This window comes from Pelophylax lessonae, assembly GCF_965119305.1.
Source record: "Pelophylax lessonae genome assembly, chromosome: 2".
NCBI lineage: Eukaryota > Metazoa > Chordata > Amphibia > Anura > Ranidae > Pelophylax > Pelophylax lessonae.
In genome coordinates, this window is record NC_138769.1 from 728,591,397 (window position 1) to 728,614,058 (window position 22,662).

Consider the following 22,662-nt stretch of genomic DNA (forward strand, 5'->3'; position numbering starts at 1 on the left):
TCGAATGCCTGTCATTTTGCTTTTATTTTTTAGGCCTTGTTCACAGCACGAGTGAATGTGTGCATAATGTGCCATGTGAACGCACGCCTTTAACCACTTGCCGACCGCCCACAGTATATTTACATCGGCAGTCAGCCCCTCAGACAAAGCGACGTAGGACTACGTCACTAGCCTGTGAGGCTCTAGGGAGCGAGCGCGTGCCGTTGGAGACGCGTCCCCGCTCGTTCATGGACCCCCCCCCCCCCTGCGTGTGTGCCCAGCGGACCCGATGTCCACCGGTCACTCGCGATTGTCTGTTAGAGTGGGAGAAAGGCAGGCGGCTAATGTAAACACAACCGCCTGTCAGTCTCCCCTGTGTAAGAATTGAGATCATACGGTCCTGCTATGCAGAATCGTATATCTCTGTTCTTACACCACAAGCCACATCCAATCGCAGTAAGAACCACTCCCCTAGGGACACACTTAGCCACTTAAGCCCCGGAAGATTTTACCCCCTTCCTGACCAGAGGTTTTTTTGCGATTTTTTTTTTTTTTTTTTTTTTTTTTTACTGTGTGACTTAACGGACAATTGCGCAGTCGTGCGACGCTGTATCTAAACAAATTTGACGTCTTTTTTTTTTTTTTCCACAAACAGAGCTTTCTTTTGGTGGTATTTGATCACCTGTGCGATTTTTTTTTTTTTTGATCATGCGCTATAAACAAAAAAAATAGCGTCAATTTTGCAAAAATAACAATATTTTTCACATTTTTTTATATGAAATTCCCCAAAAAAAATGTAAAAATCAAAATTTTTTAACATTTTAGGCCAATTTGTTTTCTGCTACATATGTTTGGTAATAAAAAAAAATTGCAATAAGCGAATTTTGATTGGTTTGCGCAAAAGTTATCGCGTTTACTAACTAAGGGAAAGATTTTTGTCATTTTTGGTGTTTTTTCTTTTAACGCGTAATGGCGGCGATCTGCGATTTTTTTTTTTTTTTTTTTTTGCGACATTGCGGCGGACAGATCGGACCCTTGACTGACATTTTTGACACTTTTGGGGGTACCAGTGACATTACTGCAGTAATCAGTGCTATATATATGCACTGTTACTGTAAAAATTACACTGGCAGGGAAGGGGTTAACTGTATTGGAGAGGGAGGGGTTAAGCGTGTCCTAGGGGCGTGATTCTAACTGTGATTGGACATGGCTACTAGTGTAAAAACGGAGATCAATGGTCCTACATAGTAGAACCGTCTGATCTCCATCTTTACACAGGGGAGAATGACAGGCGGCTTGTTTACCTTAGCCGCCTGCCTTTCTCCCTTCCCGGCGAACGATCGCTGAGTGACCGGTGGACATCGGGTCCGCTGGTCACACGCACTGACTTTTCTGGGAACGAGCCGGGTAGGCGCGCTCCTCAGCGGGCGCGCGCTCGCCCGCTATTGGCTCACAAGCTAGTGACAGGCTGGTGACGTATATATACGTCACTTTGCCTGGCCGGGGCTGACCGCCGCAGTATATGTACTTGCGGCGGTCGGCAACGGGTTAAAGCGGAGTTCCACCTAAAAACCAAAAAAAAAATACATAAAAATACCCCCAGGACAGTCAGGGCTAGTACATTCCACAATGGCTACCCTCTGATCTGTCCCAGGTCGCACTTACCTGCACGAAGAAATACAAACCTTGAAAAAGTATTGGCCAGCGCTGCCATCTTAGGTGTGGGCAGCTTGAAGCCAGCGTGATCCTCTTCTGCGTCCTCTTCGGTCCCACGATGCACTGCGCCGGCCCCGTCGTCACTTCCGGTTCCGCAGCGTCACCCCTGCACAGCTTCTGGGCATGCCCAGAAGCTGTTTAGCAAGGTATGACGGCGTCAGCACCGGAACTGACGTCGGGGCCGGTGCAGGCGCATTGATTCCTGGGAGCGGTGACGTTCAGCTCCCAGGAATCATTGCAAAGCCAGGAAGTGACGACTCGCCGTGGCCGCCGAGGGGAGGAAGAGGAAGTAAGGTAAGTATATTTTCTTCTAAACAAGGTAAGAAAAAAAAAAAAATTGCGATTATCCATTTGTTTTTCAGGTGACCCCGGGCATGAAGATGGAACGAACTTTCATTTTCAGGTGGAACTCCGTTTTAACCCCTCCTTCTCAAATAAAGTTAACCCCTTCACTGCCAGTGTCATCATTACAGTAACAGTGCATATGTATAGCACTGATTACTGCAGTAATGTCACTGGTAACCCCAAAAGTGTCAAAAATGTCAGTCAAGGGTCCGATCTGTCCGCCGCAATCTCGCAGTCCCGCAAAAAAAAAATCGCAGATCGCCGCCATTACTCGTTAATAAAAAAAACACCAAAAATGACAAAAATCTTTCCCTTTGTTAGTAAACGCGATAACTTTTGCGCAAACCAATCAAAATACGCTTTTTGTGATTTTTTTTTTTTTACCATACAAATTGGCCTAAAATGTTAAAAAATTTGATTTTTAAATTTATTTGGGGAATTTCATTCATAAAAATATGAAAAATAGTTATTTTTGCAAAATTGACGCTCTTTTTTTTTTTTTTGTTTATAGCGCATGATCAAAAAATCGCACAGGTGATCAAATACCACCAAAAGAAAGCTCTGTTTGTGGGAAAAAAAGGACGTCAAATTCGTTTAGGTACAGCGTCGCACGACCGCGCAATTGTCCGTTAAAGTCACGCAGTGCCGAGTCGCAAAATAGGCCCTGGTCAGGAAGGGGGTAAAATCTTCCGGGGCTTAAGTGGTTAAAATGCTACGGTATGCATTTCTTTGTGCACATGCAGCTAGGCGCTGGGTCCATATGCACCATATCCCAGTGCTTTAGTGCACCCCCGGAGGCACATGTGCAGCATCCAGCCCCACTGCCTGCAGCCCATCAAAGTCTATGGCAGGCTGGAATGCGCTGTGGCTGTACCGGGCTGACCGCTTTACTGCATGGTACGTTCAGGGAAAGATTCTACATTCCTGAATGTCCTAAATGTGAGTACCACGCAGTATAGCGGTCATCTCTATCCAGCCACAACGTATTTCATCCTGTCCTAGACTGCACCCTGGCTGTAGGCGATGGGGTTGGATGCCGCACCTGTGCCTCCCAGGCGCACTAAGTCTCCACAATTGGAAGCACACGGGATAAACGCCAAGTGTTCATATGTGCTGCAGTGTGTTGGAATGTGCTGCACAAAAATGCATCCTGGCCTTCCTTCCCTGGATCACCCCCTGAGAAGGTTTATGTGAGAGGTGGCTCTGCTCACTTGCAAGAAACAGAAGACTATAAGGGTTTAAAAAGGCCCCGAGGAGTTCTTGTGTTTCCTGACTACTTGTTCACACACTACATATGATGTGACCAGGCTGGTAGGAGTTTCTTGCTATTTCTCCAGCTCCTCTGGCTGCCCCCCCCCCCCACATTGTCTTATTATGAGGGGTTCCCACCATCCCTGTGCCGAGTTCCTGGGTCTGTACACCCGCTGTGCCCATTATGAGGGGTTCCCACCATCCCTGTGCATAGTTCCTGGGTCTGTACACCCGCTGTGCCCATTATGAGGGGTTCCCACCATCCCTGGGCTGAGTTCCCGGGTCTGTACACCTGCTGTGCCCATAATGAGGGGTTCTCACCATCCCTGGGCTGAGTTCCCGGGTCTGTACACCTGCGGTGCCCATAATGAGGGGTTCTCACCATCCCTGGGCTGAGTTCCCTGGTCTGTACACCTGCTGTGCCCATAATGAGGGGTTCTCACCATCCCTGGGCTGAGTTCCCAGATCTGTACACCTGCTGTGCCCATAATGAGGGGTTCTCACCATCCCTGGGCTGAGTTCCCAGGTCTGTACACCTGCTGTGCCCATAATGAGGGGTTCTCACCATCCCTGGGCTGAGTTCCCGGGTCTGTACACCTGATGTGCCCATTATGAGGGGTTCCCACCATCCCTGTGCTGAGTTCCTGGGTCTGTACACTTGCTGTGCCCATTGTGAGGGGTTCCCACCATCCCCGTGCTTAGTTCCTGGGTCTGTACACCTACTGTGCCCATTATGAGGGGTTCCATCCATCCCTGTGCTGAGTTCCCAGGTCAGTACACCTGCTGTGCCCATTATGAGGGGTTCCCACCATCCCTGTGCTGAGTTCCTGGGTCTGTACACCTGCTGTGCCCATTATGAGGGGTTCCCACCATCTCTATGCTGAGTTCCCGGGTCTGTACACCTGCTGTGCCCATTATGAGGGTTCCCACCATCCTTTGTGCTGAGTTCCTGGGTCTGTACACCTGCTGTGCCCATTATGAGGGGTTCCCACCATCCCTGTGCTGCTGAATTGTCAGGTCTGTACACCTGCTGTGCCCCCATTATGAGGGGTTCCCACCACCCACCATTAACTTTCTTAGCGGTATTCCCGAGTGTAGCTCGGGGTTAAACTTCAGAGCCAAAAGCGGTAACCCCAAGCCACACTCGGGGTACCGCCAGAAGCATCGCTGGATCCTGAAAGCAGGGTTACTTACTAGGGCTGCAACGACTCGTCGACTACGAAAATTCGTCGACGTGCGTGAAAGGCGTTGACGCGTCACGTCACACGCCCCCTGCTCGCATTGCCGGCCGGGCCGCTCTATTGATTGGGGCCGCTGCAGGCTGCACTGCCCCGCCCCCGGCCCCCGCTGCGCTCCAGTCCAGAGTGTCCGGCTCTTCTACATCAGCCGCTGTGAGCGGCATGATGTCCCGGGGCAGCTGCACCTGCGCATCAACTGAGCTGATTCTCTGTGGCTGCAGACTGCCGCCAACGTTGATGATCCCTCCCACTCCAGCAGCATCATGTGATCGCAGGTGAGCCTAAGGGGTCTACACTGGGAGGGGGGCTTACTAAGTGGTCTGTACTAGGTGGGAGGGCTTACTGAGGGGTCTGTACTAGGTGGGAGGGCTTACTGAGGGGTCTGTACTGGGAGGGGGCTTACTAAGGGGTCTGTACTGGGAGGGGGCTTACTGAGGGGTCTGTACTGGGAGGGGACTTACTGAGGGGTCTGTACTGGGAGGGGGCTTACTGAGGGGTCTGTACTAGGTGGGAGGGGGCTTACTGAGGGGGTCTGCACTGGGAGGGGGCTTACTGAGGGGTCTGTACTAGGTGGGAGGGGGCTTACTGAGGGGGTCTGCACTGGGAGGGGGCTTACTGAGGGGGTCTGTACTGGGAGGGGGCTTACTGAGGGATCTGTACTGGGAGGGGGCTTACTGAGGGGGTCTGTACTGAGAGGGGGCTTACTGAGGGGTCTGTACTGGGAGGGGGGCTTACTGAGGGGTCTGTACTGGGAGGGTTGGGCTTACTGAGGGGTCTGTACTGGGAGGGGGGCTTACTAAGTGGTCTGTACTAGGTGGGAGGGCTTACTGAGGGGTCTGTACTAGGTGGGAGGGCTTACTGAGGGGTCTGTACTGGGAGGGGGGGCTTACTAAGTGGTCTGTACTAGGTGGGAGGGCTTACTGAGGGGTCTGTACTGGGAGGGGGCTTACTGAGGGGTCTGTACTAGGTGGGAGGGCTTACTGAGGGGGTCTGTACTGGGAGGGGGCTTACTGAGGGGTCTGTACTAGGTGGGAGCGCTTACTGAGGGGGTCTGTACTGGGAGGGGGCTTACTGAGGGGTCTGTACTGGGAGGGAGGCTTACTGAGGGGTCTGTGCTGGGAGGGGTCTTACTGAGGGGGCTTACTGAGGGGTCTGTACTAGGTGGGAGGGGGCTTACTGAGGGGTCTGTACTAGGTGGGAGGGGGCTTACTGAGGGGGTCTGTACTGGGAGGGGGCTTACTGAGGGGTCTTTACTGGGAGGGGGCTTTCTGAGGGGTCTGTACTAAGAGGGGGGCTTACTGAGGGGTCTGTACTGGGAGGGGGCTTACTGAGGGGTCTGTACTGGGAGGGGGCTTTCTGAGGGGTCTGTACTAAGAGGGGGGCTTACTGAGGGGTCTGTACTGGGAGGGGGCTTACTGAGGGGTCTGTACTGGGAGGGGGCTTACTGAGGGGTCTGTACTGGGAGGGGGCTTTCTGAGGGGTCTGTACTAAGAGGGGGGCTTACTGAGGGGTCTGTACTGGGAGGGGGCTTACTGAGGGGTCTGTACTGGGAAGGGGGGCTTACTGAGGGGTCTGTACTGGGAAGGGGGGCTTACTGAGGGGTCTGTACTGAGAGGGGGCTTACTGAGGGGTCTGTATTAATTACAGGATTAATTAGCTAATCAAAAAAACACTCAATTAAGCAAACAAAATAAAATAAAAATAATCGTTAGATTAGTCGACTAATCGACAGACAAATTAATCGTTAGTTGCAGCCCTATTACTTACCTTGTCCCCGGTATCCAGCGATGTGTCCCGGCGGTGTGCGGCGGCGGATCTTCCTCCCAATCTTCTCCGTGCCCCGGCTTCTGTCTCCTGCGATGTGACGTTCTCAGGGGGGTGGAACCGGCGGCAAATTCAAATGTGAAACACACCAAACACACTGATACAATGCAAAATAAAATAAATTCACATTAGTTTGCCCCCCCCCCCCCCCACCCCCAGTGCCCTTTCCTGCAGTTTTACTGTACTTTTTATGTATATATATGTGTGTGTGTGTGTGTGTGTGTGTATATATATATAAACTTATTTATAGTCATTTATTACCGTATATACTCGAGTATAAGCCGAGTTTTTCAGCACATTTTTTTGTGCTGAAAACGTCCCCCTCGGCTTATACTCGAGTCAAGAAAAAAAAAAAAGTTCCCGGCCGCTCCGACGTGCTTGAGTATTAACCACTTGCCGACCGAGTACGGTAATAGTACTGCGGCAAAGTGGCTCGTTATCGTCTGACGACGTAGTATTAACGTCGTCAGACACTCCCCCTTCTGGGCGGCGCTTGCGCGCCGCCGGAGGCTCGCTCCCGCTGTTTTCATTCACAGCGGGAGTCGGGCCAGGGGAGGAGCAGCGGCGATCGCCGCTGCTCTGCCCCGATCGCCGGGGATCTAGTGTGGAGATCCGCCCGCTTGTGTAAACACAGCGGGCGGATCTCCATAGTGACAGGGACTGACAGATCGGACTGTTCAGCATAGCTGGACATCCGATCTGTCCATGACTCACTCAGTCACCTCCCCCCACACACGTCAGTAAGCACCAGGCATACATTAACCCCTCCCTCTCCAATAAAATTAACCCCTTCCCTGCCAGTGTCATTTTTACAGTAACAGTGCATATATATAGCACTGATTACTGTAGAAATGTCACTGGTAACCCCAAAAGTGTCAAAAATGTCAGTCAAGGGTCCGATCTGTCCGCCGCAATGTCGCAGCCCCACAAAAAAAATCGCAGATCGCCGCCATTACGCGTTAAAAAAAAAAACACCAAAAATGACAGAAATCTTTCCCTTTGTTAGTAAACGCAATAACTTTTGCGCAAACCAATCAAAATACGCTTATTGTGATTTTTTTTACCAAACATATGTAGCATAAAACAAATTGGCCAAAAATTTTTTAAAAAATTGGTTTTTACATCTTTTTTGGGGGGAATTTCATATAAAAAAATGTTAAAAATATTGTTATTTTTTCAAAATAAACGCTCTTTTTTTGTTTATAGCGCAAAAAGTAAAAATCGCACAGGTGATCAAATACCACCAAAAGAAAGCTCTGTTTGTGGGAAAAAAAGGACGTAAATTTCGTTTGGGTACGGCGTCGCACGACCGCGCAATTGTCAGTTGAAGTCGCACAGCGCCGAATCGCAAAAAGTGGCCTGGACGGAAGACAGCAAAATCCTCCGGTGGTAAAGTGGTTAAAAATGGCGCCGCCCGGCGCATACATGTCATTGCGCACGCGCCGCCGCCGCTCGGGAGAGGCCCGGGAATAGCCGAAAGTATACGAGCGGTGACGGCGCGTGCGCAATGACGTGTCGGCGCCGGGCAGCGCCATTTTGAAAATGAAGGCGCCTCTGGAACAGGTAAGGGAAACTGCTGCACTACCTGCCATTCTGCAGGGCTGCGGGTATACTACAAGGGATGCAGTGCTGCGGGCATGGTCCACCTGTACCATGCCCACAGCACTGCATCTCCTGTAGTATGCCCACAACCCCGGATCCTCTTGTACCGTGCCAGTCACCCTGCATTATCCTGCACCATGCCAGTCACCCTGCATTATCCTGCACCATGCCAGTCACCCTGCATTCTCCTGCACCATGCCAGTACCCTGCATTCTCCTGCACCATGCCAGTACCCTGCATTCTCCTGCACCATGCCAGTCACCCTGCATTCTCCTGCACCATGCCAGTCACCCTGCATTCTCCTGTACCATGCCCGCCGCCCTGCATTCTCACCCTAGGCTTATACTCGAGTCAATCATTTTTCCCATCTTTTTGTGGTAAAAGTAGGGGCCTTGGCTTATACTCGAGTATATACGGTATATTATAATTTATGATTTTGTGTTTCAAACTTTATCATACCCGAGATGTTATAAAGAAGAACGCACAGTAAAAAAAAATCATATGTAAATAGTTGGTTTGGGCTGCTCATTCTTAAGAATTACATGCAAAATAATGGTACCGCTTTCAGCACCTAAAATCGGAAAGAATCATACCGCCAGGGAGGTTAAAATAAAAAATGTTAGAACTCCACTTTCTAGTTCAGTGAAGGTGACCTATTTGTTGAGCAGAGCCCGGGGCTGCTGATATGTTAAAACGTGTCTGATTACACAAATAAGAACAGGATTGTTAAAAAGGTGCAGATTCCAGGGCTCTCATCCTGGCATCATCACTCACTGATCCGCTGACCTGGAACAATCATGTAGACAGTGAAGTCTGAAAAGCATGAACTTTTGTTGGGATCAGATTCTCACTGGGTGGTAAAGCCAGCATTATGATATAGATGTCTGTCTGACTCGATGGTGATTGTGTCTTCACTCTTCTGTGTCTTGTCTTCTCTCTCCAGGGACCGGACACACAGACACTATTCCCAGGGATTGGAGTGCAGCAGGCACAGTCATCCTATATCTAGGAATTGGGCACACTGGTACTGTACCCAGAGAGGAAACTGTGATACCACCTCCAGGGACTGGAAACACTGCCACTATACCAAGAGAAGAAACAGTGATACCACCTCCAGGGACCAGACACACTGGCACTGTACCCAGAGAAGAAACCGTGATACCACCTCCAGGGACCAGATACAATGGTACTGTACCCAGAGAGGAAACGGTGATACCAGGGACCGGGCACACTGGCACTGTACCCAGTGAGGAAACAGTAATACCACCTCCGGTGACCCGCACACTAGCACTGTACCAAGAGAGGTAACGGCGATATCACCTTCAGGGACCGAACACACTGCTACTATCCCTGGGGTTTGGAGCGCAGCAGGCACAGTAATATCTGCAGGAACCAAGCACATTGGCATTATATCTAGTGATTGGGAGTGCTATGAGCACAGTCACACTACCTACCTCCAGGGACTGAATTTGAGTTCAGTGGGCACAATTTTCTTACCTCCAGGGATCGGGCACACAGACACTATTCCCAGGGATTGGAGTGCAGCGGCACAGTCATCCTATATCTAGGAATTGGGCACACTGGTACTGTACCCATAGAGGAAACGGTGATACCACCTCCAGGGACCAGACACACTGCCACTATACCAAGGAATCCGAGTACCAGCAGACACAGTGATACTATCTCCAGGGACCGAGCACCCTGACACTATACCAAGAGAGGAAACAGTGATACTATCTCCATAAACCGGGTCACTGCCACTATACCAAGGAATCAGAGTACAAGCAGGCACAGTGAAACCACCTCCAAAGACCGGGCACACTGCCACTGTACCCAGTGATTGGAATGCAGCAGGAACAGTGATACCACCTCCAGGGACCGGGCACACTGCCACTATACCAAGAGCGGAAACAGTGATACCACCTCCAGGGACTGGGCACACTACCAGTACCCCAGGAATTGAAGTACAGCGGGCACAGTGATACCTCCAGGGACCAGGCAGGCTGGCACTGTCCCCAGGGATCGAAGTGGAATAGGCACACTACCAGGATGAAGAGTCATGTGTGTGTACGTTGCCTCTTATTTCATATCAGAGATTGGGTGATTGGAGGTTGCATGCGGGGTGATGGAGATGTTGGGCATGAATGAATGACTAGATCACGGATAGCTGGAATAATCATACATAAGCCATGTTGGAATACTTTCCCGTCTGTGTGATAACCGCTATCGGCATTATTAGGTCTTGTTCACACAGGCTTCAGTTTGTGGAGTATCGGTGTGTACAGCAAGCTTTGGTAAAGTCCTTTCTCTTACTCCCCTAAGCAGATGTAGCCACCCGGCCCACCTCCTAATTCTCTATACTGACCACAATACTTCTCTAGTGTCCAGCCCCCCTACAAGTCTATGGGGCCGAATTGCTCACACCTGGAAATCCGGTGCAGATCCCAGCGGGGGAATGTAAACCTGGATGCAGGGTCTTAGTGTCAAGGTCAAGGGTAAGTATAAAGATTTGGAGGGCGAGGAGGCTACGTTTCCTTATGGGGCGAGCAAACATTCCAGGCCTTTTCTGGCACTTTTTGTTCACAGCAATTGTAACAATCTGTATTTTTTGCTAGAAAATTACTCAGAACCCCCAAACATTATATATATAATTTTTTTTTTTTTTTTTTAAATAGGCCCTGGAGAATAAATTGGTGGGTGTTTTGCAATGTTCTGTCACACGGCATTTGCGCGGCTGTTTTTCAAACACAATTTTTTATTGTATTTTTTTGGAAAAAATACATTTTTTTGCATTTTATTGCAAAAAAAAACAGAATACATAACGCAATTTTTTTGTAAAATATAAAAGATGTTATGCCGAGTAAATAGATACCAAACATGTCACGCTTTAAAATTGCAACAGTGGCAAATGACATAAAATTAACTTTCCATGGGCAACGCTTTAAAAGTCTTTACAGCTGACCACTTAAGATGCGCAGGGGAGGTCTGGTGGGAGAATTGCTGCCCATGATCTGACGTTCCAGGTGATACTTTACATGGGTGGGACGATCGTCCGTTTGACTTTGCCTTTGCAAGGGGGGTCAATGGCACTTCAATTTTTGTTTATTTTTATTTTATGTTGCATTCATATTTTTTTTTTTAATTCTATTGCTAGAATGTAAAAAATCCCTTGGGACAGCAATAGGCATGTGACAGGTCCTCTTAATGGAGAGATCGGAAGTCTATTAGACCCCAAATCCCTCCTCCAGCATTTGATCACACTAATGCCTCGTACACACGCATCGATTATTGGCCGGGAATTTTTGGCCAACGTCCGATCGGCCGATTTTCGTCTTGTTAGTATGATGCTTCCGACAACCGACTCCGACTTTTCGGCTGAAAAAAATCTGGTGTGCAGGCTATAAAATTTTTGTTGGCCGTCAACACAACGGCCGATTTTTCCGTCAGTCAGTACAGATTTCGGCAGACAAAAATCTGATGAGCAAGACTGGGCATGCTCAGAGAAGAAAAAACACACGGAAAGTAAACCATCACATGACATCACTTCTGAAGTTGGTTTTTGTTGGCTGAGAAAATTTGTGTGCAGTCTAGGCACATTCCAACCAACAAAACACCACTCTGGACAAAAGTCGGACGATCGGTCGGCCGATAATCGCTGCGTGTGTACGAGGCATAAGATTGGTGTTTTCAAATGCTTTTTGATTTTTGAACATGGCGCTGTTGGCATTCGGAAGTGATGTCAGCTCATTGCTTCCAGGTTACCATAGCCAAGAGCTGATGAAAGCCCATCCCGGCTTTGGCCAGCTCTCTGATCAGCCAGGGGAAGGGCCAGCTGGTAGCTCAGGTCACCCACTGGCATGGGGGAGCCCGATAAAGCTGAGAAAGGTTGGCAAAGGTGGGTGGGGGCGAGGGGAAGGGGGTCATAACGTCCCCTCCTGCTGCTTGTAAAAGCAATCCAGTGGCAACCTAGCCGCTAGGATTGCTTTTACAAGAGAGCCGACCAACAGGCATCATACCGGTATAACCACTTGAAGTTTACCAACATATGGGTACCTCGCTGGTCCGCAAGTGGTTAACCTTTTCGCAGCCAGAGACATTTTTGCAGGGTTTTTTGCACGTATTTAAAAAAATTTAAATTTTTAGGCCTGAAGATTACTTGGAACCCCCCAAACATGATACGTTTTCTGAAAGCAGACCCCCCCTGGAGAATTAAATGGCATTAGTTCCAATTTTAGGTCACACAATATTTGCGCAATGGTTTATGAAGAGCAAATTGTCAGTTAAAAAATAATACAGCCTACGGCCACATCACCCTGAACACGTCCGATCTCCTCTGATCTCGGAGGCTAAGCAGGGTCGGGCCTAGTTAGTACCTGGATGGGAGACCGCCTGGGAATATCAGGCGCTGTAGGCTTAAAAAAAAAAAAAATACAGCAAAGTTAATTTTAGTGCACACAAACACTACGGGGTGATTTACTAAATGCAAATACCCACAGATTGGGGTGAAGCCCATGTGATCAACGCTTGGTGTACCCACCCATTGGGGTGAAGCCCATGTGATCAATGCTTGGTGTACCCACTGATTGGGGTGAAGCCCGTGTGATCAATGCTTGGTGTACCCACCCATTGGGGTGAAGCCCGTGTGATCAATGCTTGGTGTACCCACCCATTGGGGTGAAGCCCGTGTGATCAATGCTTGGTGTACCCACCCATTGGGGTGAAGCCCGTGTGATCAACGCTTGGTGTGTGAAGCCCGTGTGATCAACGCTTGGTGTACCCACCCATTGGGGTGAAGCCCGTGTGATCAAGGCCTTACAGGCAGACTGGTGAGAAGTCATGTGACCTCTATGTTTGGTAATCGTAAAGGTTTGATGATTATTATTCCTTTGCAGGTCCAGAACACAAATGATTTCAGCACCGTCAGTAAAGTGTCGGCGGCAGCAATGGGCTACTTCACCGATGAATTCCAGAAATATTTTGTAAGTCGGACCAGCAGAAGATCCCCGCTCATCCACAGGTGAGACACCGACACCCTCCCGCAACCCGTGACTGCGGACAGGAAATCTATTTTTTAACCTGGGACAGCTACAGCGCAGGCTTCCAGTGCTGGGAGGGTGTCCATAGACGTCCTCCTGTGATCTTGGTGCGCTCTTTGATCGTTGAGTCCTTCACACTCGGCTGATCACAGATCGGGGTAGAGGGCCAATCACAGTGGCCCTTTACCACATGATCAGCTGTCAGCCAATGACAGCTGATCACGGAAGTAAACACAAGGCGTTTATCTGCTTTTTTCTCCTCACACTGAGAAAAGGAAAAAGCCGATAACCGGCTTCTGTTACAGAAACATCAGTCCCAAAAGTGTCCGCCTGCTAATCAGTGCTGCTAATCAGTGCCCATCAGTGTTGCCTATTAAAGCTGCCTCATCAGTGCCCACCATTGCTGCCTTTATCAGTGCCCACCATTGCTGCCTTTATCAGTGCCCACCATTGCTGCCTTTATCAGTGCCCACCAATGGCGCCCCATCAGTGCCCACCAATGGCGCCCCATCAGTGCCCATTTGTGGCGCCCCATCAGTGCCCATTTGTGGCGCCCCATCAGTGCCCATCTGTGCCGCCCCATCTGTGCAGCCCCATCAGTGCCCATCTGTGCAGCCTCATTAGCGCACATCAGTAAAGAAGAAAAATGACCTGTTTTCAAAATTTATTTATTTATTTTTTTCCATGTCTTTTTTTTTTTTTTCTTTTTTAGTAAAAAATAAAAACCTCAGTGGTGATTAAATACTACCAAAAGAAAGCTCTCCTTGTGTTAAAAAAAAAAAAATATATATATATATATAAATTTAGTTTGGGTACAGTGTTGCATGACTGCGCAATTGTCATTTAAAGTGCGACAGCGCTGAAAGGTGAGAATTGCGCTGGGCAGGAAGGGGGTAGAAGTGCCCAGTTGGCGAGTGGTTAAATCCTAAAACGAACCAGGAAATGAATTTGTTTAAGGCCCATGGACGCTGAGGCTCGTAGATGCGTTGGTGGGGCCTCAGCCGTGACATTCTGAATGAAGGGAGCCCATGTAAGTTATGGGGATGCAGCGGCTGCATGGACACAGCCGCTCACCCAAATTTTAAAGGCACGCTGTTGTGGCTGCGTGGCCCCAGATGCGGACAGTGTGCCTTTGTGAATGCGATCCTAAAGCTGAACATCCAGTATTATCCTTATTGCATAGTCACATTGCTCCAGCTTGGCACATTGTATATGTTACGCCTGAAGGGCCACTGGGGACCCAGACCATCGCTGTAGTAGTCACTCTACTACAATGATCAATGATATCTTCGGGGTCCTGTGCTGAGCGGCTGCTTCACTGCATACTGACCACATAGGGTCGCTTGCTTCACGCCACTGCCATTCACAAAATGCCTTGTATTCTATTCACAAATACAAGCCATTCTCTGATTGGATGAGGTGGTGTCTCAATCGCCTCCTAATCCAATCAAAGAATGCCTTGTATTCATTGAAAAAAAATACAATGTGTTCTGCCCACAAGGAATGAACTCTCAGGGATCGGATATGCATACTTCAATTGTAAATGTATAAGAACACTCGCGCCAATTGGTATAATAAATGTGGCAGTGGGATTGCTGCTGTGGACAACCCCTGAGGGTGATTAATGGAAAATATGTAATACCAAGTATTACTCACAGCGCATATCCTTGAACAGCTAAAATATGTGATCCTGAGTATAAATATGTGTAATGTGCTCTTGTGGTTAAAATAAAAGAACTCTATAACTGCTTATAGCTCTATTTGTGTGCACCCTATAAACAGGTTAACCGCTTGCCGACCGCCGCACGACTATTTACTGCGGCGGTCAGCCCCTCACAGGCAAAGCGACATAGGGCTACATCGCTAACCTGTGAGGCTCTAGGGAGCGAGCGCGCTGTCACAGACCCCCCCCCCCCCCGCACGCGCGTGTGCACTCGCGATCTTCCGTTACACCGGAAGAAAGGCAGGTGGCTAATGTAAACAAAGCCGCCTGTCATTCTTCCCTGTGTAAGAATGGAGATCAGACGGTTCTACTATGTAGAACCGTTGATCACTGTTCCTACACCAGTAGCCATGTCCAATCACAGTTAGAATCACGCCCCTAGGGACACACTTAACCCCTCCCACTCCAATAAAGTTAACTCCTTCACTGCCAGTGTCATTTTTACAGTAACAGTGCATATGTATAGCACTGATTACTCTAGTAATGTCACTGGTAACCCCAAAAGTGTCAAAAATGTCAGTCAAGGGTCCGATCTGCAGTCCCGCAAAAAAAATCGCAGATCGCCGCCATTTCCCTTAGTAAACGCAATAACTTTTGCGCAAACCAATCAAAATACGCTTTTTGCGATTTATCTTTTTTTATTTTTTTACCAAACATAGGTAGCATAAAACAAATTGGCCGAAAATGTTAAAAAATTTAGATTTTTACATTTCTTTTATGGGATTTTCATATAAAAAAATGTGAAAAATATTGTTATTTTTGCAAAATTGAGGCTCTTTTTTTTGTTTATAGCGCATGATCAAAAAATCGCACAGGTGATCAAATACCACCAAAAGAAAGCTCTGTTTGTGGGGAAAAAAAGGACGTCAAATTTGTTTAGGTACAGCGTCGCACGACTGCGCAATTGTCCGTTAAAGTCACGCAGTGCCGAATCGCAAAATAGGCCCTGGTCAGGAAGGGGGTAAAATCTTCCGGGGCTTAAGTGGTTAACTCGTGCTTATTTTGACTTTGCAGTCATATACCAGAATACATAAAAAAATATATAAAGAAGGATGCAAAAATCAAACCATATAGTATAAAGAAATACTGGTGCTAAAGAAATTACTGGTGCAGAAAAAATAGTGAAAATTATTAAACTGTGATTGGTGTCCAATATACTGCTAACTACGGGAAAGATTTATGTCATTTTTATTGTTTTTTTTTTTAACTAGTAATGGCGGCGATCTGCGATTTTTTTTTTTTTTTTTTTTTTTTTTTTTTTTTTTTTTTCTCGGAACCGCGACATTGTGGCGGACAGATCGGACCCCTAGCTGCCATTTTTTACACTTTTGGGAGTACCAGTGACATTAGTACTGTTAATGTACTAATGACACTGGCAGCTAAGGGGTTAACATTGTGGGTGATCAATGGGTTAAATGTGAGCCTAGGGGAGTGATTCTAACTGTATGGGGGTGGGGCTTATGGAATGACCACGCACGACTGAAGGAGGGCCAGCCTGCCGCAGTATATATGTGGTGGGCGGTCCGGTTAATGAGATAAATGGCCTTGTTGGAATGGGGAGCGTGAGTTTGGGATTAACTGATTCAATTCAACCACTATAATCTGCTGTCTCCCTTTTGTCCTGCAGGGGGTACTGTGTCCGCTCGCAGGCCATCAATCACTGCATCAAGGAGTTTCTCCAAGACACCAAGGATTGTGCGCACAGACAGGCGAGTGATCTGCGAGGGAAACCTCTGCCAAAAGCACAATGGGGTTTATTTACTGAAACTGGAGACTGTAAGATTGCCTATACATTTACATCACCAATAGAGGCCCACAAACCAAAAAACAGTAAACCAGGGGAAAAAAAACATACATAATATCCTAAATAACTAAAATATACAAAAAAAAAATAAAAAAGATGTCAACAAGACTCTTCATTTCAACAGATCTTGAATAATAATACTAATATTAATATTAGTCTTCTGCCATATCAAATAATAGTTTGATACAAATTATAGTGAAGTATACTTGTGTTCTATGGCAGGGCTCAAAGGCTACTAGCCAGGTCTTCAGGGTTACCCGCCACCAGTTGCCCCACCCAACCTCTACCCTGCCCTGCCCCTAATTCCACCCCCTAAACACGCCCTCATAAATTATCTCCTGAAATGACACTGGTAAATGTTTTATGCAGAATTGGGTTACAAAAATAAATATTAACAGCAACTTTATCAGTGTCCATCAATGCAGCCCAATTAGTGCCGATCAGTGCAGCCTGACCGGTGCCCATCAGTGCAGCCTGACCGGTGCCCATCAGTGCAGCCTGACCGGTGCCCATCAATGCAGCCTGACCACTGCCCATCAGTGCAGCCTGACCGCTGCCCATCAGTGCAGCCTGACCGGTGCCCATCAGTGCAGCCTGACCGGTGCCCATCAGTGCAGCCTGACCGGTGCCTATCAGTGCAGCCTGACCGGTGCCTATCAGTGCAGCCTGACCAGTGCCTATCAGTGCAGCCTGACCGGTGCCTATCAGTGCAGCCTGACTGGTGCCTATCAGTGCAGCCTGACCGGTGCCTATCAGTGCAGCCTGACCGGTGCCCATAAGTGCAGCCTGACCGGTGCCCATTAATGCTGCCTCATCAGTGCCTATCAGCGCAGGGGATCAGAGAGAGGAAAGGAAGAGGAGAGCCGGCCGGTTCATCAGAGAGCGGGGATCACCCGCTGTGACAGCTTTGAATTGAATCGCCTGGTGTTCGCAGTCACACAAAGTCCCGCCTCCTGGATTGGCTCGTTTGATAGATGTCACAGGTCCCGGCATTGGACCAGTGTGCTGTCGATCAAAGAAGCCGGTCCAAGAGGCGGGACTTTGTGTGAGTGCGAGCACCGGGCAATTTAAATCAAAGCTGTCACAGCGGGTGATCCCCGCTCTCTGATGAACCGGCCGGCTCTCCTCTTCCTCTCCTCTCTCTTCCCCACATTTTTATTTTTTTTCTGCCAGTAGTATCTGATGTTTGTACATGAGTACCACGTGTAATTACCCTAAAGGTCTCTATAAAGAGGAACACAGACAGTATACAGTACATGCGTGATGTTGATGGATGGTAATGGTGTGATCTCTCCTGTCCTCTGTACAGGTGCTGTCTTTGGGATGTGGATTTGACTCGCTGTATTTCCGGATGTGCGGGAATCTGGAGGCGCGGGGAAGCACTTGTTTCTGGGAAGTGGATTTTCCAGCAGTGGTGAAGAGAAAATGTCGGGTGATCGCAGGGACAGAGGAACTAAAGAGGATGCTTAGCGATAAGGCAGACTACGATGGCTCCGGTCAGCACAGTATCCATCATGTCATGTCTCTATGTGCCATTTAGGCCCCTTTCACACTTGTGCGACCTGAAAGTCCCACGACTTTGACGCGACTTAAAGCAATGCCTGTGTAATCTTGAGGTCTATGGAACTCAAGTCTCATCAAAGTCGGACCAAAGTAGTGCAGGGGCTACTTTTGGAGTCGCTGCGACTTGCAGTCACATATATATGAGCGGTATTCATTAGACATTATGGGGTACGACTTGTCATGCGACTTTGCAGTCCCAAGTCGCACCAGTGTGAAAGGGTCCTTAATGCTTTAGCAACTGATTTATTTAAATTGGAGAAACAAAAGTAGAATTGTTGCCTAGTGACCAACCAAAATTCTTGTTTAAAGGGTAACTCCACTGTGTAGAAAAAAAAAAAAAATATATATATATATATATATATAATGTGTGTGTGTGTGTATTGTGTGTATATATATATATATATATGTACAGTACAGACCAAAAGTTTGGACACACCTTCTCATTCAAAGAGTTTTCTTTATTTTCATGACTATGAAAATTGTAGATTCACACTGAAGGCATCAAAATTATGAATTAACACATGTGGAATTATATAACAAAAAAGTGTGAAACAACTGAAAATATGTCATATTCTAGGTTCTTCAAAAGTAGCCACCTTTTGCTTTGATTTCTGCTTTGCACACTCTTGGCATTCTCTTGATGAGCTTCAAGAGGAGTCACCTAAAATGGTCTTCCAACAGTCTTGAAGGAGTTCCCAGAGATGCTTAGCACTTGTTGGCCCTTTTGCCTTCACTCTGCGGCCCAGCTCACCCCAAACCATCTGGATTGGGTTGAGGTCCGGTGACTGTGGAGGCCAGAGGTCATCTGGCGCAGCACCCCATCACTCTCCTTCTTGGTCAAATAGCCCTTACACAGCCTGGAGGTGTGTTTGGGGTCATTGTCCTGTTGAAAAATAAATGATGGTCCAACTAAACGCAAACCGGATGGAATAGCATGCCGCTGCAAGATGCTGTGGTAGCCATGCTGGTTCAGTATGCCTTCAATTTTGAATAAATCCCCAACAGTGTCACCAGCAAAGCACCCCCACACCATCACACCTCCTCCACCATGCTTCACAGTGGGAACCAGGCATGTAGAGTCCATCCGTTCACCTTTTCTGCGTCGCACAAAGACACGGTGGTTGGAACCAAAGATCTCAAATTTGGACTCATCAGACCAAAGCACAGATTTCCACTGGTCTAATGTCCATTCCTTGTGTTCTTTAGCCCAAACAAGTCTCTTCTGCTTGTTGCCTTTCTTTAGCAGTGGTTTCCTAGCAGATATTCTACCATGAAGGCCGGATTCACACAGTCTCCTCCTAACAGTTGTTCTAGAGATGTGTCTGCTGCTAGAACTCCGTGTGCCATTGACCTGGTCTCTAATCTGAGCTGCTGTTAACCTGCGATTTCTGAGGCCGGTGACTCGGATGAACTTATCCTCCGCAGCAGAGGTGACTCTTGGTCTTCCTTTCCTGGGGCGGTCCGCATGTCAACCAATTTCTTTGTAGCGCTTAACCACTTGCCGACCGCCGCACGACTATCTACGGCGGCGGTCAGCCCCTCACAGGCAAAGTGACGTAGGTCTACGTCGCTCGCCTGTGAGGGTTTAGGGAGCGAGCGCGCGCCGCCGGAGGCGCGCTCCCGCTCCCGCGTGGTCACGGACCCCCCCCGCGCGTGTGACCGGCGGACCCGATCGCCGCCGGCCACTCTGCGATCGGCGGGGGAGAGGGAGAAAGTCAGGCAGCTTGTGTAAACAAGCTGCCTGTCATTCTCCTCTCTGTATGAGAGCTGATCACATGGATCTACTATGTAGATCCATTGATCACTCTGCATACAGTTGAAGCCACAGCCAATCACAGTTAGAATCACGCCCCTAGGGACACACACAGCCCCTCCCTCTCAAATAAAGTTAACCCCTTCACTACCAGTGTATTTTTACAGTAACAGTGCATATGTATAGCACTGATTACTGTAGAAATGTCACTGGTAACCCCAAAAGTGTCAAAAATGTCAGTCAAGGGTCCGATCTGTCCGCCGCAATGTCGCAGTACTGCAAAAAAAATCGCAGATCGCCGCCATTACGCGTTAAAAAAAAAAACAACAAAAATGACAAAAATCTTTCCCTTTGTTAGTAAACGCAATAACTTTTGCGCAAACCAATCAAAATACGCTTTTTGCGATTTTTTTTTTACCAAACATAGGTAGCATAAAACAAATTGGCCGAAAATATTAAAAAATTTTGATTTTTACATTTTTTTTTGGGGGAATTTCATATAAAAAAAAAGGGAAAAATATTGCTATTTTTGCAAAATTGACGCTCTTTTTTTGTTTATAGCGCGTGATCAAAAAATCGCACAGGTGATCAAATACCGCCAAAAGAAAGCTCTGTTTGTGGGAAAAAAAGGACGCCAAATTCGTTTAGGTACAGCGTCGCACGACCGCGCAATTGTCCGTTAAAGTCACGCAGTGCCGAATCGCAAAATAGCCTCTGGTCGTTTAGCAGCCAAATCCTCCGGGGCTTAAGTGGTTAAAGGTTTTTGTGACTGCACTTGGGGACACTTTCAAAGTTTTCCCAATTTTTCGGACTGACCGACCTTCATTTCTTAAAGTAATGATGGCCACTCGTTTTCCTGTACTTAGCTGCTTTTTTCTTGCCATAATACAAATTCTAACAGTCTATTCAGTAGGACTATCAGCTGTGTATCCACCGGACTTCTGCACAACACAACTGATGGTCCCAACCCCATTTATAAGGCAAGAAATCACACTTATTAAACCTGACAGGGCACACCTGTGAAGAGAAAACCATTTCAGGTGACTACCTCTAGAAGTGTGACTCTACAATTTTCATAGTCATGAAAATAAAGAAAACTCTTTGAATGAGAAGGTGTGTCCAAACATTTGGTCTGTACTGTGTGTGTGTGTGTGTGTGTGTATATATATATATATAGTGTATACAATTGTGACACAAATCATATTGTAATTGAATGGCATTAAAGATGACCTTTCCTTTTCAATCTGCAGCTGTGTAATTTTCTGCACAATGCAATGCAATATGGCCGCCTGGAGGTGTTCTGTACACAGAATGTATACTGACCACACCCCCAGAAACATCATTTCCTGCTTGTGTGATTGGCTCACCAATTTTCCCAGAAGTCTGCACTAAGATACAAGTCAGATTTCTGGCATCCCCTGCAACAAAAATGTCATTTTTGGAGAGTTACTCCCAATAGGAACACATCTAAAGAGATGCCATTGTCACTTTCCTCATTAACACCCTGCAAGTGCAGCAGGTGGTTGATTAATTATGAAACCACTCCCATTAGATTCACTCTGGACCTGGACACAGACAAACACACAGGGCACAATTCACTAAAGGTTATCGCATGCGTTATGACCGTCACGTGACCACTTAACGCATGTGATAATGTAAATTCACTATTGCTCGTATGCGGTATTTAGCGAAAACACCAAAAACACTTGTTAAATACCACACAAAAATACATTAAAGTCACATGAAAAAAAAGGAAATGTATGCATTAATCAACCACTTCTGTACCTGAAGTTTTGCCCCCTTAATGACCAGGCCATTTTTGGCGATTCAGCACTGCGTTACTTTAACTGACAATTGCGCGGTCGTGCGACGCTGTACCCAAATAATAATTTATTTTTTTTTCCCCCACAAATAGAGCTTTCTTCTGGTGGTATTTGATCACAGTGCATTTTTTTTATTTTTTTGCGCTATAAAACAAAAAAAGAGCGACAGTTCTGAAAAAAAAAAAAAAACAATATTTTCCACATTCTGCAATATAACATCCCCCCCCAAAAAAATAAATAAAAATCACATTTTCTCATCATTTTAGGCCATTCTGTATTCTGTTACATATTTTTGGTAAAGAAAAATCCCAATAAATGTATTTTTATTTGGTTTGCGCAAAAGTTATCGCATCTACAAACTACGGGAAAGATTTTTGTCATTTCTATTTATTTTTTTTACTAGTAATGGCGGCGATCATCGATTTTTTTTTTTTTTTTTTTTTTTTGCGGGACTGCGACATTGCGGCGGCAGACAGATCGGACCCCTAACTGACATTTTTGACACTTTTGGGGGAACCAGTGACATTACTACAGTAATCAGTGCTGAAAATATGCACCGTTACTGTAATAATGACACTGGCAGGGAAGGGGTTAACGCCAGGGACGATCAAGGGGTTAAATGTGAACCTAGGGGAGTGATTCTAACTGTGGGGGGGCGCGGCTTGTGAAATGACCATAGAGACATGTGATCCTATATAGAAGGATCACATGGCCTCTGTGATCACTTCAGGGAGAATGACAGACGGCTGTGTTTACATCAGCCGTCCATCCTTCTCTCTCAGCTGCGGAAGATCGCGAGTAGCCGGCGACCATCGGAGCCGCTGGTCACACGCACTGGCTCCCCGGGTGACGAGCGGGGACGGGCACGCTCACCCCCTAGAGTCTAGATTCTAACTGTGGGGGGGCGTGTGAAGTGACCATAGAGACATGTGATCCTATATAGAAGGATCACATGTGCTCTGTGATCGTTCCAGGGAGGAGAACGGTCTTCTGACACTGGCAGGG

At 47.4% G+C, this 22,662-nt stretch overlaps 1 protein-coding gene across 1 annotated transcript in view; it reads left to right on the top strand.

Moving 5' to 3' along the window:
• Positions 1 to 9,912: 9,912 nt before the first annotated feature.
• The window catches only part of LOC309548317 (tRNA wybutosine-synthesizing protein 4-like), a gene marked incomplete at its 3' end in the record, with an annotated part of 68,194 nt that continues 55,444 nt past the window's right edge, over positions 9,913 to 22,662 (top strand). The window contains exons 1-4 of the mRNA XM_082248256.1: positions 9,913 to 10,022; positions 12,848 to 12,972; positions 16,342 to 16,423; positions 17,828 to 18,014. Coding sequence (XP_082104382.1) covers positions 10,005 to 10,022; positions 12,848 to 12,972; positions 16,342 to 16,423; positions 17,828 to 18,014 — 412 coding nt within the window. The 5' untranslated portion in view covers positions 9,913 to 10,004. The remainder of the gene's footprint in view (positions 10,023 to 12,847; positions 12,973 to 16,341; positions 16,424 to 17,827; positions 18,015 to 22,662) is intronic.